Raw genomic sequence first — 12,623 nt, forward strand, 5'->3', positions numbered from 1 at the left:
CGGCCTCCTTCAGGATCCCAAGTGAGTCTCCCACCATCCCTGCCTTGGCTAAAGCACCATCCCTGCCATGCTGACCACTGTGTGGGTCCCTCCCCAGCTTTGAGCAGCTCATCTGACCCCTCCCAAGAGCTGTGTGTAGTTCTGTGTCTGCACAGTTGATGGGGGTGCATGAGCATTCCCATTCCTCTCCCCTGCTTGGCCGGATGTGACAGCCAGGAGGAGGCCAGCACGGCAGGACACAGCACCTGCATGGGAATGGGGTGGCTCTGCCCTGTACATAGCAGTCACCCCTGCACCAGTGTCTTCTGATGGCAGGAAGACTGTGGGAGAATCTGATTGGTTTCAGTGTTTGAACCGGTGTCTTCCTTTGGACCCAATGGGCCACTGGTGCTTACGTCCTCACCACAGGCCAGGTCTATTCTGGGCCCCCAGAGGGAGCTGAAACTACCACAGGCCCTCCCAGGGGTGCTGGGCATTCTAGGGGTCCTGATCAGGGTCAGTGGTGTGTGCCCCAAAGAAGGGTCTGCAGGCACAAAATCCTATTCCTTTGAAGATGCTGGGAAGGACCCTCTGGGGTCTCGATGCCCTCCCCTGACAGTTGTGGCAGTTCCAGGTCCTTCATAGCCTATGAGGGTTGGTGAGATAGAGGTGGAGATGATGGAGCCCGGGCCTGAGTTGGGTCCCATTGGTGCCCTCTGTCTGCCGCATCCTCACACAGTGCAGTGGACAGACTGCACTGAGTCCTGGGCGTCCACCCCCAAGGCAGGAAGGCCAAGGCCCCACAGAAGCCCCTGGTTCACCCCAGCAAGCGGCATGTGTAGCAAAGATGGTTTGAAAACTGGTTTCTACAGAAGCTTTTTTCACAACTCTTGTTTTCTCTAATAAAACAGTAAATGAAGAAAAGACACAGAGAAGGATATGACATGCCCGGGCCATGGAGTGCTCTGATATCTCATTGCCCACACCACCGCCCACGCCTCCATCCCGCCCTGCACAGGCCGACACTCACTGACGTCGAAGGCTGCCTTCAGTGCCTGGATGTCCGTGGCCACTCCGGACACGCGGTAGATGCCCACCTCCTCCATGCCTCGGCGCTCGATCTCCTCCACGCACTGGCGTACGATGTAGGGCACCTTGGACCTCTCTCTCCTGCGGGAGGAGGAAATGTTCTCAGTGTCCTGACAGCCCTGCTTGGGCCACAACACAGGAGACCTGCCCCCTGTCTGTACACATGGAGGTGGGGTGAGGACGGCGACGAAGATGCCCAGGTCTGGGGCTGCACACAGAGCCTTCTGCATGCCTGTGCTCCCTCTGCAAGCTCTGTCCTCATTGCATGTACTTTCTCAGGACCTTTCTAAGAGGCTGAAGCAGCCAGACCCTCTGCAAGTCACACATGATCTTTGTGGGAAGGTCAGGAGGCCTAAGTAAAGTCAGCACAGGAAGGGCATCTGACAGATTCCAGGCCTGGGGTTAGCAGCCTGTGCCCCCAGCTGGGAGATCAGACCCGGTGTTGGTCCTGCCACCCACGTGCTGTGTGAGAGAATCCCTGACCCCTGCCCTGGGCCTTAACACACATCCGACAAATGAATGAAGGGTTGCCTCAGCACCAGTGCTCCAAGTCCTGTGATGCTAAGTGCTTTTCTCCTCTGAGTCTTAGCAATTAACAATTCCAACACCGCCACACAGAACACTAGAGTAAGAATACTTCAAAGTGAGTGCTGTGCTGAGGCCGTTCTGTTTTGCCACTGAATTTGGGAGCACATCAAAGCTGCTTCTCAAGCCACCCTCATTAGCAGTGGTTATTTGGAGGAGCTGTTGCTGGAGTCCTCGCTGCTCATGCCCAGAGCCCTCCCAGAGTGCTACGCAAGTGGCTGCCGTGCAGCTGGGGGTGGAGCTGCCGTGCAGTTGGGGGTGAGCGCGCTGTTTAGACACAGAAAGGAGTTCAGGGTATGACTGATGGAGGCCCCGGCCCACATGACCAGCAAGTTCAGGGGCCCAGCCGGATTCCATCCTGGGGAAGCAAATGAATTCTCGGAGGAAGTGGTCTGTGTCTGCAAGAACTGCTCTCAAACCAATAAACAGGCTTCTCTTGGCAACTGACTCATGACAAAGGGGCAGGGGTTACGGCCATTCAACAGGAACCTGGGACCATGACAAATTCTAAGCGAGGGCAGAAAACTGCACTCGGGCAGTTCCTGGAGCCAGCCTACTGCTTCCAAGCAAGGCGGCAAGGACATTCCTGAGCTGGTGTTGAGTAAACACAGGAGGTAGCTGAACACACCGCGTGTTCCCTGGGGCCTGACCTCACCGTGCAGCGGCCACGTAGAGAGGAGAGACCCACACATGCTCTTCTCTGCAGAAACAGCTGAAGAGACAGGCACCCTCAGTGCATGAGCCCAAGCCCGTCCCCACTCACTTGGTGACCACAGCAATCTTGACTCCGAAGACCCCTGTCTGTTTTCGGGACGGCATCCTCTTCAAGCTGAACTCCCTGCTGTTGAACTTGACCGAGAGCTTTACTTCAATCTATAGTGGGGAGAAGGGGCACAGTCCTCTGATCCTTCTGGTCCTCAAAGCCCAAGGGCCCCTGGGAGTCTCATCAGATATTTCCATCCCCAAGGCATGCAGAGGTCTCAGCATGAGGTAGGGCTGCCCCTCAGGGAATCCCCTAGTCTACTTCAGCAACAGCCAGGATTGTTGAAGATGGTGTAAAGGACTGGCTTCTGCAGAACCACCTCCTAAAATCCCCGCTGCTTTCTCTTGCTTGCTTGCTTTTTTTGGATACAGGATCTTGCTGTGTTGCCTAGGCTGTACTCAAACTCTTGGGTTCTGTAATTCTCCTGCCTCAGATTCCAGAGTAGCTGAGACTATAGGTGCACTGTGCCCAGCTCTCTTTGTTAGTAACAATTAAAGAATTAAGTGAGAAAGACTAACAATAATATAAGAAAAAATCAAGAATCATCAGATATTAACATTTACCATATATACCCAGGCCTTTTTGGGTGTGTCATTGCTTTTAAGGTCTAAATCTTTCTGGGGTACCTAAAGACAAATCGGTGGTCTCCATTTCTACAGGCAGCCCCCAGATCCCCGAGTGAGGCCCCACCTGTCCCGGTGGTGCCATGAGACCTTTGTTTGAGGAGGGATGCTCAGGGCCTGGCTGGCAACTGCATCCCAGCTAGTGAATGATTCCCGTGCACGGTGATTCTGCTCTTTGGGGGACCTCCCTCCTCCAACCAGGCTCCATGTCAAATGCTGGCTCAGGCTCAGCCACCTCTGACTGACTTGAAATGAATAGAGGCCACCCTATCCTTCTGGGGGAAGTGGGTGCCAGAAGAGTCCCACGGACACATACCCCATTCATGGCGATGACGGTGCGCTGCCAGTCTCTGTCCTGCAGGGCCTGTGGGTCCAGCTGAAAGCAAGGAGTCATGATTGGCAGAGGCCCTGGGGTCTGTTCAGAGGCTGCACGAGGCAGCAGCCCACACCCGCCACTTTTCCAGTCCTTAGAGCCTGACTGTGGTCAGCATCTCCATCCAGAGGCCAAAAGAGGTAGAATAAGGAGGGGGCCTGCCAGACACCCCTAGAACCCAGGGCCCCACTGCTCCCAGAGCCCTGCTGCCTGGGGTCCCCACCCCCTCCTCCCTCTGCCCCTCCCAGTTGGGAGCTGATGCACAAGCTGGCAGGCTCTCTCCACCCGGCTCCCATCACCACGGGTGCTATGTGGAGCTCAGTGAAAGGCGAGCTGTCCAGCAGCAGCTTCAGTAACAACTCCTGGGGGCCTGGTATCCACGGCTGCTGCCTGGGGAACTGTGGACACTGTTCTCCCCCTGCACCATGAACAGCTTGTGGCAGGAGGAGCCTGCAGGCCACACCAGTCCCGTGGTTCAGAATCAGGCCCAGAAGGACCCAGAGCCAAGCCCTAAACCAAGCAGCTGGTGAGGCGGCCGGGAGGAAGCCCCTCTGTGACCCCTGTAACTTCTACCCCCACCCAGCCCTGTCCAGGCAGCTAGCCTGCAGGAACTTGTCCTTAATGTCACCTGAACACAGTCTGTGCTGGTACGAAACACCCTGTCATGACCAAGCTACACATCCCCTGTCCGTGAAGGCTGTCTCCCGTTTTATGGGGAGCACAAGCTCTGTGTCAGCAGTTCCTGGGTACGCAGAAACCACTGGCCGGGCTGGGTGAATGAGCAGTACCATCGTGTTAAAAATACACCTTCCTGGACTCCACTTGTAGAAAAGGGGACTCATAATCTGGGTGGGACCTGGGATTTGCACAATTAGAAACCCCAGGTAGTTCTGGAGTGAAGCCAGGTCACGGAGCCACCGTCTGACTCCAGACAAGGCTGCTGCATCTGGTCTTGTGTTCCCACCCCTTGATGCAGGTGATGGTTCATTTCAGCCACAAGGCAAGCTGCCTAAGAGCAGAGACCACACCTCATGATGTCTGCACACATTCACGTGCGTGCACACACACATACACTCATACGACGGTGCTGAGCACGGCGCCAGGCCTAGAGAGGGGCTGAGGACAGGCATCATGTTCACTGCAAAGAGCCCTAAAGGCCACAGCCACCTGGGCCTTCTGCAGGTGAAGTGGCTAGAAAATAAGGAGAAGCTCTGGAGCAGGTCAAGGAGCCCACCCAGCTGCCCCTATTTCACAGATGTGTACACCTGGGCCTCCCTCCCTGCACCTGCTCAGCACAAAGGCTCATCACAGGCACACCTGGGGGGGTGACCCCTCCTCACCTCCCCTTCTAGGTCCTACCGGTTAACGTTTCCCAAGGATCTGAAATGTACAGCCAGAGTGGCACAGAGAAGCGAAGGGTGGCAGGACGTCTCCCACCAGGGGCTATGTGGCCACAGGCTCTCATTCTGCATCTGGCCCTGAAGGTTTTCAGGGGCCACACTCCAGGCCTCAGGGACCCCACCCTGAGAAGCCGCATCTGTGAACAGGGACCGGTCAGAAGCCACACACAAAAAGGAATCTCTCAAGTGGCACTTTCCCCCAGAGTGAACCCTAAGCAGAGGCAGGAGAGGATAACATGAGGGATGGGGACAGAGGGTGCTTTCCCTGGAAAAGGAGAGTTTAATACCCCTGCTGGGAGCTTTAAAAAATTGAAACCCTGCCTGTAATATCAGCACTTTGAAAGGCCGAGGCAGGAGGATCACTTAAGCCCATGAGTTTAAGACAAGATCAGCCTGGGCAATATAGTGAGACCTTGTCTCTATAAAAAGTTTTTCAAAAACATTAGCCAAGCATGGTGGCACGTGCCCGTAGTCCCAGCTACTCGGGAGGCTGAGGTGGGAGCATCACTTGAGGCTAGAAGGTGGAGGCTGCTGTGAGCCAAGATCATGATGCCATTGCACTCCAGCCTGGGCAACAGAGCAAGACCCTGGCTCTACTAACTAACCAAGTCACTGGAAACACAGAAACATGTTAAGCAGGAGACATTCTTCCCTTTGCTTCAAAAAACAGCCATCACTGGGCCCCTCTCCCCTTAAAAACCCAGAACAGGCAGAAGCAGCTAACAAGCAACCCAGAGTCCCAGTAAACAGAGAGACAGAGAGGCTGTCCAGACATCAGGCGGCTGCCTCTCAAAGCCCCCCTGGAACCACGGCCCACATGTCAGCCCACCTTGCCCCTGCACACCAGGTTTCGGATGTGGGTCCACAGGGCAGTGCCGCGAGCACACCGGTACTTTTCAGCAGAAGCTGCCCGGCTCCGGCCCGCCCGGCCGGGGTGGAAGTACTGAAGGAGGCCCTGCATTGCGGCCGGGGCGGGTGGCGACTCTCGCATGCTTGACCTTGCTGCTCTGGGAAACTGGTGGGGCTAAACAAGAGCTTCCAGCCTCCACGGCCTTTTGACCAGGATTTGAGGGAAACCCCGCCCCACCATCCGGCTGGCCAAGGTCAAAGCTTCCCATTATCCCGGGTTCCACTTTTTTGTCTGCGTGTGGGAAGAACATCCTCCCACCCCAGCCTATTGGTTACGGGAATTTCCAACGTGTCTCCATCTCTAAAGCCCAGAAAAGCTGAGCTTCTTTGTTAAGTGGCTAGTTTCCTGTTGCCCAAGTTTGGAGACTGAGTAAAGTATGACCGCTCAGCCTGCCTTGTGCTGGAAGCACTCTAGACTGTCCAGAATCTGCACCACTCCCAGCAGGTAACCCCAATAATCACATGCAGTGCCCCTGATGGACCCAGGGCAGAGGACACCCTGCTCCGGTCCTGCTCCCCCAGACTAAGCTGGCCGAGCAATGTGCAGCCTAGGCAGGGCTCCAGCCAGTGCCCACTCCCCAGCACTGGTGCTGTCCAGCGCCCACCCCAACCTGGCACTGATGCTGCCAGCTGGGCTCTTTATTGGGCCCCTCTCTGTGACTCTCAGTGACTGAAGACCAGGGTGTTGGCCTCCGGGCACCAGCTCTCACGGCAGTCCTGACTGGTGGCTCCAGTGGGAAAGGCCGTCCCGAGGCTGGCTCTGTTCCAAAGAACTGAGTGTGCTCCGCAGAGCGGAAGTCGTATAAAGCATAGCATGATAATGAGGCCTGTGCCTCGGCTTGGCCAACCCCAAACATTGCTCAAGGCTGGCATGCTCTCTCGTGAAGTTATTTAAAGCACCAGAGAAGTAAACAAGGAAAAGACGGGGGTTTGGAAAAACAGATGACCAAGGAGGAAACAGTAGTTTTCCCTTAAGGGAAAAACTGAGGCACTCCAGATGCTTTAGTCACCTTGTTGCACAGCCCAGCAATCTCACCAGATGTCTCCTAAATGAATGAAAACATACGTCCATACAGAGACTGGTACCAAGGACATGTTCGTGGCTGCATCAACCTTAACAGCCTAAACTAGAAATGATCCAAGTGTCTGTCAAACAGTAAATGCAGAAACAAAAACATGGTATATGTATGCAACGGAAAATTAGTCATAAAAAGGAATGAAACAATGCTAACACATGAACAAGTCTCAAAAACAAAATGGTAAGTGGAGGAAATCAGTCAAAACAGCCCGCTCTAGTATGATTCCATGTTTATGAAATGTGAAGAAATGGGCAAATCTCTAAATAGACAAAAGCAGATCAGCTTGGGTCTGGGAGTCGCTATAACTGGGAACAGGGGCCGGGCACTGTGGCTCACATCTGTAATCTCAGCTCTTTGGGAGGCCGAGGCAGGAGGATTTCTTGAGCCTAGGAATTTGAGACCAGCTTGGGCAGCACAGCAAGACCCTGTCTCAAAAAAAAAAAAAAAAAATTAGCCTGGCATGGTGGCACATGCCTGTGGTCCCAGCTACCTGAAAGGCTAAGGTGGGAAGAGTACTTGAGCCTGGGGCATCAAGGCTGTGCTGAGTGCGGCTACACCGCTGCACTCCAACCTGGGCAACGGGGCAAGACCCTGTCAAAAAAAAAAAGGAACAGGGAAATTGTTTGGGGTGATAGAAATATTCTAAAACTGGATTGTTGGTAAAAGTTGTACAGCTCTGTAAATTTACTACAAAATCATTCAGTTATAAAAATAGATGCATTTCATGGTACAAAAGTTACAGAAAAATGTAGGGTCCAAAAGTGGCCCTCAACAGAGCAAAGAGGACCTGGGTCACTATCCATGTTGATAGTGGTGTGCTTCTTCAGGAAGAATCCCATGGAATCTGTGTATAAGAATTTGCTCATGTGCTCTTACATTTTCATGATGTTTACATCTTCAAATCTTCCCCAAATCTTTGTTCAAAACAAACATCACTCATTTTTGTGTTCCTGCTTCAAGAGACCCCCTGGGGCCTGCCCCTCTCTAAGTCTGTTTAAGAGGCTACGTAAGTTTCTCTCCTCTTGGCACCTCTGCCACACGGACCATGTCTCTCATCTCGGAATGCCCCCCAGGCACATCAGCGACCCCCTGCATGGGTGAATGGCTGGGTGGATGAGACCTACATGGCCCTGAGATAATCCTTGAAATACAAGTGGGGATTGCATTTTGCACGCAAGTCGGGATCGCTATTTTGGCTGGTTTGTCTCCGCTGCTGGAGAGTAAACGTGGAGGACAGGGCTTTGTCCAGTTCATTCTCTGTGGTATCTCCAGGATCCAGACAGAGACATAAAACATATATCTGTATCTGTAGGTTATTTAATACATTGTTTAATGGATCTAGAGTTTATATATATGTAGTAAAATATATATTGGCACAAAGCAAGTACTGTTACATGCACTGGAAATTGCTGAGCCAGGCACCTGCCCTCTCACAGGTGAAGCTGCTGAAGCTCCCAGGTGTGGCTGGGAGGCGGCAGGCCAAGCCTGGGGCTTCTCCACCACGCTGGGCATGCGCCCCGTGGTGGTCGGGGCCTTCATGGTGAGGAGGCTGGTGAGTTCACTGAGTTTGGACTCCCACATCCATCCTTGCACCATGGGCAGCTTTATCTTAGAAGGCTGAGAATTAATTCCTTACTTTTTAAAAAAATTGTAAAATATGCACAATGTAAAATGTCGCACTTGAAATTTTTTTTTTGTTTTTTTGAGATGGACTCTTGCTCGGTCGCCCAGGCTGGACTGCAGTGGTACGATCTCGGCACACTGCAAGCTCCGCCTCCCAGGTTCACACCATTCTCCTGCCTCAGCCTCCCAAAGAGTACAGGTGCCCGCCACCACACCCAGCTAATTTATTTTATTTTATTTTTTAATAGAGACGGGGTTTCACCGTGTTAGGCAGAATGGTCTCGATCTCCTGACCTCATGATCCACCTGCCTCGGCTTCCCAAAGTGCTGGGATTACAGGCGTGAGCCACCGCGCCCGGCCTACTTTAAGTATTTTTAAGTGTGCAGTTCAGTGGCATCAGGCACATTCACGTTGTGCAACCATCACCACTGTCACCTCCAGAACTTTTTTTTCATCATCTCAAACTGAAACTCTACACCCATTAAACAATAACTCCCGGGGGCAGGTGCAAAAAGAACAACTTCCCATTCCCCCTGCCCCAGCTCCTGGTAACCTCTAATCTACTTTCTGCCTCTATGGATTTGACTACTTTAGCTACCTCATGTAAGTGGAATCATACAGCATTTGTCTTTTGTGTCTGGTTTATTTCACTTAGCAGCATGTTCTCAGGGCTCACCCATGTTGTAGAATGTGTCAGAATGTCCTTCCTCTTGAAGGCTGAGTAAATATTCCATTGTATGGATTGACAGACATTCACTAGCAGGTGGACGTCTGGGTTCTTTCCAGTCTGAGGCTGGCATGGTCGGTGCTGTTGTGCACATGGACATATCCACCCGACTTGGTGTCATCTTTGCATTCACAAGCTGTTGCCAGGCACTTCCATGGGCTCTTGGGGGAACAGGTGCTGCAGAGTGGGCAGTCCAACAGGGAGACTGCCTGAAAATGGGTGGACCTCACTGCATGGTGGGCACTTGAGAGCAGCTGCCAGGGAGGCACCAGGAGGGCCCCAGTCAGACCTGCTGGCTTCTGCCTGGTCAGATGCCCACATAACCTGGGCTGGCAGAGAAGTCTGGGAAACTCCAGCCAGCCAGAGCACCAACTTCAAATGAAGCAGAGGCTCACTGGCAACAACAAAAATGAACTCTGATGCCCTCACTGGAACGTGAGTTGTAAGCCCAGCAAGTCACATAAACAGAGCAGGAGAAATGGGAGAAGACAAAAGTCTATGACTTGATATAATGTTGCCTTCTAAGGAGAATAGACAGGGCTAATGTGATTTAGCAACCTAGAAAATTTGCAAATGAAGAGAGATGCACCTATGATCCTAGCACTTTGTGAGGCCCAGGAAGGAGGATCATTTGAGGTCAGGAGTTCAAGACGCACCTGACCAATACGGTGAAACCCTGTCTCTACTAAAAACACAAAAAAATTAGTTGGGCATGGTGGCGCATGCCTGTAGTCCCAGCTACTTGTCAGGCCAAGGCAGGAGAATCACTTGAACCTAGGAGGCAGAGATTACAGTGAGCCAATGTCGCACCACTGCACTCCAGCCTGGGGGACAGAGCTCTGTCTCAAAAAAGACAGAAACAACTGAAGGAAGAAATTCCTAACGGCAGCAAGGCTCCAACTTCCCCAGCTCTGCCGACTGGTGACTCCCTCTTCCATACCCCATCCCATGAATCTTGGATGGATGTTGATGCCTTCACCTTGAAAAATCCCTCCCTGAAGATGCAGACTCAATGTCCCCTGCTCTGTGAAGGCATCTCTGTCCCCTGACCTCACTTCCCAAATAACCATGCCATCTGAGCCAGCAGTCACTCTGGGCCAAAGTCTGCCCCAGCTCTTGGCACATTTGCCACATCCTTCCTTTCCAGCTTCTCTGATCTAGACCGTGAAGGCTGGGGACAGGGGTCTTCTCGTTCTTGGGGAGACCCCCAGGCATGGCACACAGGAAGCCTTCCATGACTAGGGTGGCACAGTGGGTTCCTGGTGTCTGAGGATGGACCAGGATGGTCTCACTCACTCAAATGGCTCATTCAGGCTCGGGGCGGGCTTGGAAAGGACACCCGGCTTGGGTCCTCTTGCACCTGCCCACACACAAGGGCTTTGATTTGTGCTGTCAGTGGCTCTTTTCTGAACTGTGGGCACCACCACAGCTTTGTCCCTGCTGTACTGTGTATCCCCTTGCCTTTCTGGCTCTGAACAAAGCAGCTCACTCATCCTGATTTCTAGAGCCCCCACCCCCCGCCGCCCCCACCTTCGTGGAGCCTCTATCATGCAAGAAGGGAGGTGGGGACCTGGCAAGTCATCCAGGACAGCTATTTGAAGAGCAAGAGCCAAAATCCGAGACTCGTGCAAGTGGTTCCTAAACCCAGCTCATCAGCACCATTAAGGGGAGCAAAAAGCCAGACCGGTCCAAGCCCCCAGCCCAGAAGATCCTGACTCCTGCTGCCCACGGACAGGCGCATGAGCAGCTTTGCTGAGGACTCCTTTCCATCCCAGACCCCTGCCCTTGGGGGAGCCCCTGGGGCCTGCCAGGGGCCTCTGCCCTCATGGTTGGATCTGGACACTCCTGGGATGCTTAGGCTTCTCTACCTGCTGCAACTGCCTCACGTCACAGGAGGGTCTCTCTACTCAACTTCTGAGTCAAGGTGCATAAGCAGGGTGGGGGCTGTAGGCCCCTGTAGCAGGCTGCAGAGAGCCAAGCGCCTCCCACATGGTACAGTGCAGAAGGCACCTGGTGTCACTGGGAAAAGCCCAGATTCAGAAAGGCTGGGCTCCAGAGTCGTGCACACCCTCTCTCAGGTACCCCTGTGTAGAAAACAGTGTCCACAGGGGAGAAAGACACCAGGCTGGTATCGCAGAACATCAACGGCACAGTCACCGCCACTTCTCCGACTTCCTTCCTCCCGGGATCCCACAAACAACCCCCCAGCTGGGAGCCTGGAACTCCAGGGAACAGGGCAGCCGCCGCCTACTTGGCATGAATGCCCTTCACGCAGCAATCGGATTCCTTCCTGTCTAGCCATGGTTCCCACCCATCGCTCCCACTGACACAGGGACCAGGGCCTGGAGCCGGACATGTCTGCTCCATTGCCTCCTCACAAATGACAACAGATAAAGATAAGAACAGCAGCAAACACTGACCCCCCCCACCCGTGAGAGCATACATCTCTCAATCCTCAAGGCTCCACGGCCCCCCACCACCCCAATTTAAAGGCGAGGAGGCTGGGTGCGCTGGCTCACGCCTATAATCCCAGCACTTTCGGAGGCCGAGGCGGGTGGATCGCCAGAGGTCAGGAGTTTGAGACCAGCCTGGCCAACATGGCGAAACCCCGCCTCTACTAAAAATACAAAAAAATTAGCCAGGCATGGTGGCACATGCCTATAATTACAGCTACTCAGGAGGCTGTGGCAGGAGAATCGCTTGAACCCAGGAGGTGGAGGTTGCAGCGAGCTGAGATGGTGCCACTGCACTCCAGCCTGGGCAAGAGAAGGAAGGAAGGAAGGAGGGAAGGTGGGAGGGAGGGAGGAACACATTTGAGTGAGTGGGACAGTAACTCGCCCAGGTCACACTGAGTGTGGTGGGGGAGTGACAAAGACTCTCCTTGATGGAACTCATCTGGTCCCTCAGCTCTTTATCCCATCCTTGGGCATGTTCTCAAGAGTCCAATTTTTGCAAGAATCCTGCTAAGTCAGTTAAGCCAGAACCCCCTGCCCTTGCTATCTGATCCGATTCCTCATCCCATGCCATCCCCCAGGGGAGATCGACCACTCTGGCCTGTCTTCAGCAAGAATCCTGTCAGGTCGGTTTCACCAGAACCCTCTTCCCCCTGATGTTACTTCATCATTTTCCATCCATCAATCCCTACCCTTCTTCTTGGCTGTAAGTCCCCACTTGTCCATGTGAATTCAGCATTGAGCCCATTTCTAAGCTTTCCATTTCTAGTCTTTTCCCCATCACAATAGCTACAAATAAAACCTGCTTTTACCACTTTAATGGCTGTCCAGCTTGGGTTTTTCTTCGACACTTACTGCTCTCCTCTTCCCCAGGATGGGGTGGGGTGCTCAGTCAGCACCCCTAGACTGACAGAAGAGCACAGGTCATGTGCATTAAGTACGTCAGTAGCATCACAGAAAAGAGTTTGAAAAGAGGGCCTGACACAATAACACAGGAAGAGGCCTATCAGCTCTTTTCT

At 53.3% G+C, this 12,623-nt stretch overlaps 1 protein-coding gene across 1 annotated transcript in view; it reads right to left on the reverse strand.

Annotated features, from left to right (window-relative positions):
- BCR (breakpoint cluster region) overlaps positions 1–12,623 on the reverse strand; it is a 135,063-nt gene that overhangs the window by 5,195 nt on the left and 117,245 nt on the right. Inside the window, 3 exon segments of the mRNA XM_011956348.1 lie at positions 1,010–1,149; positions 2,417–2,526; positions 3,356–3,415. Of these exon segments, the coding sequence (XP_011811738.1) occupies positions 1,010–1,149; positions 2,417–2,526; positions 3,356–3,415 (310 nt within the window).

Source organism: Colobus angolensis, unplaced genomic scaffold (genome assembly GCF_000951035.1).
Source record: "Colobus angolensis palliatus isolate OR3802 unplaced genomic scaffold, Cang.pa_1.0 Scaffold415, whole genome shotgun sequence".
Classification (NCBI taxonomy): Eukaryota; Metazoa; Chordata; class Mammalia; order Primates; family Cercopithecidae; genus Colobus; species Colobus angolensis.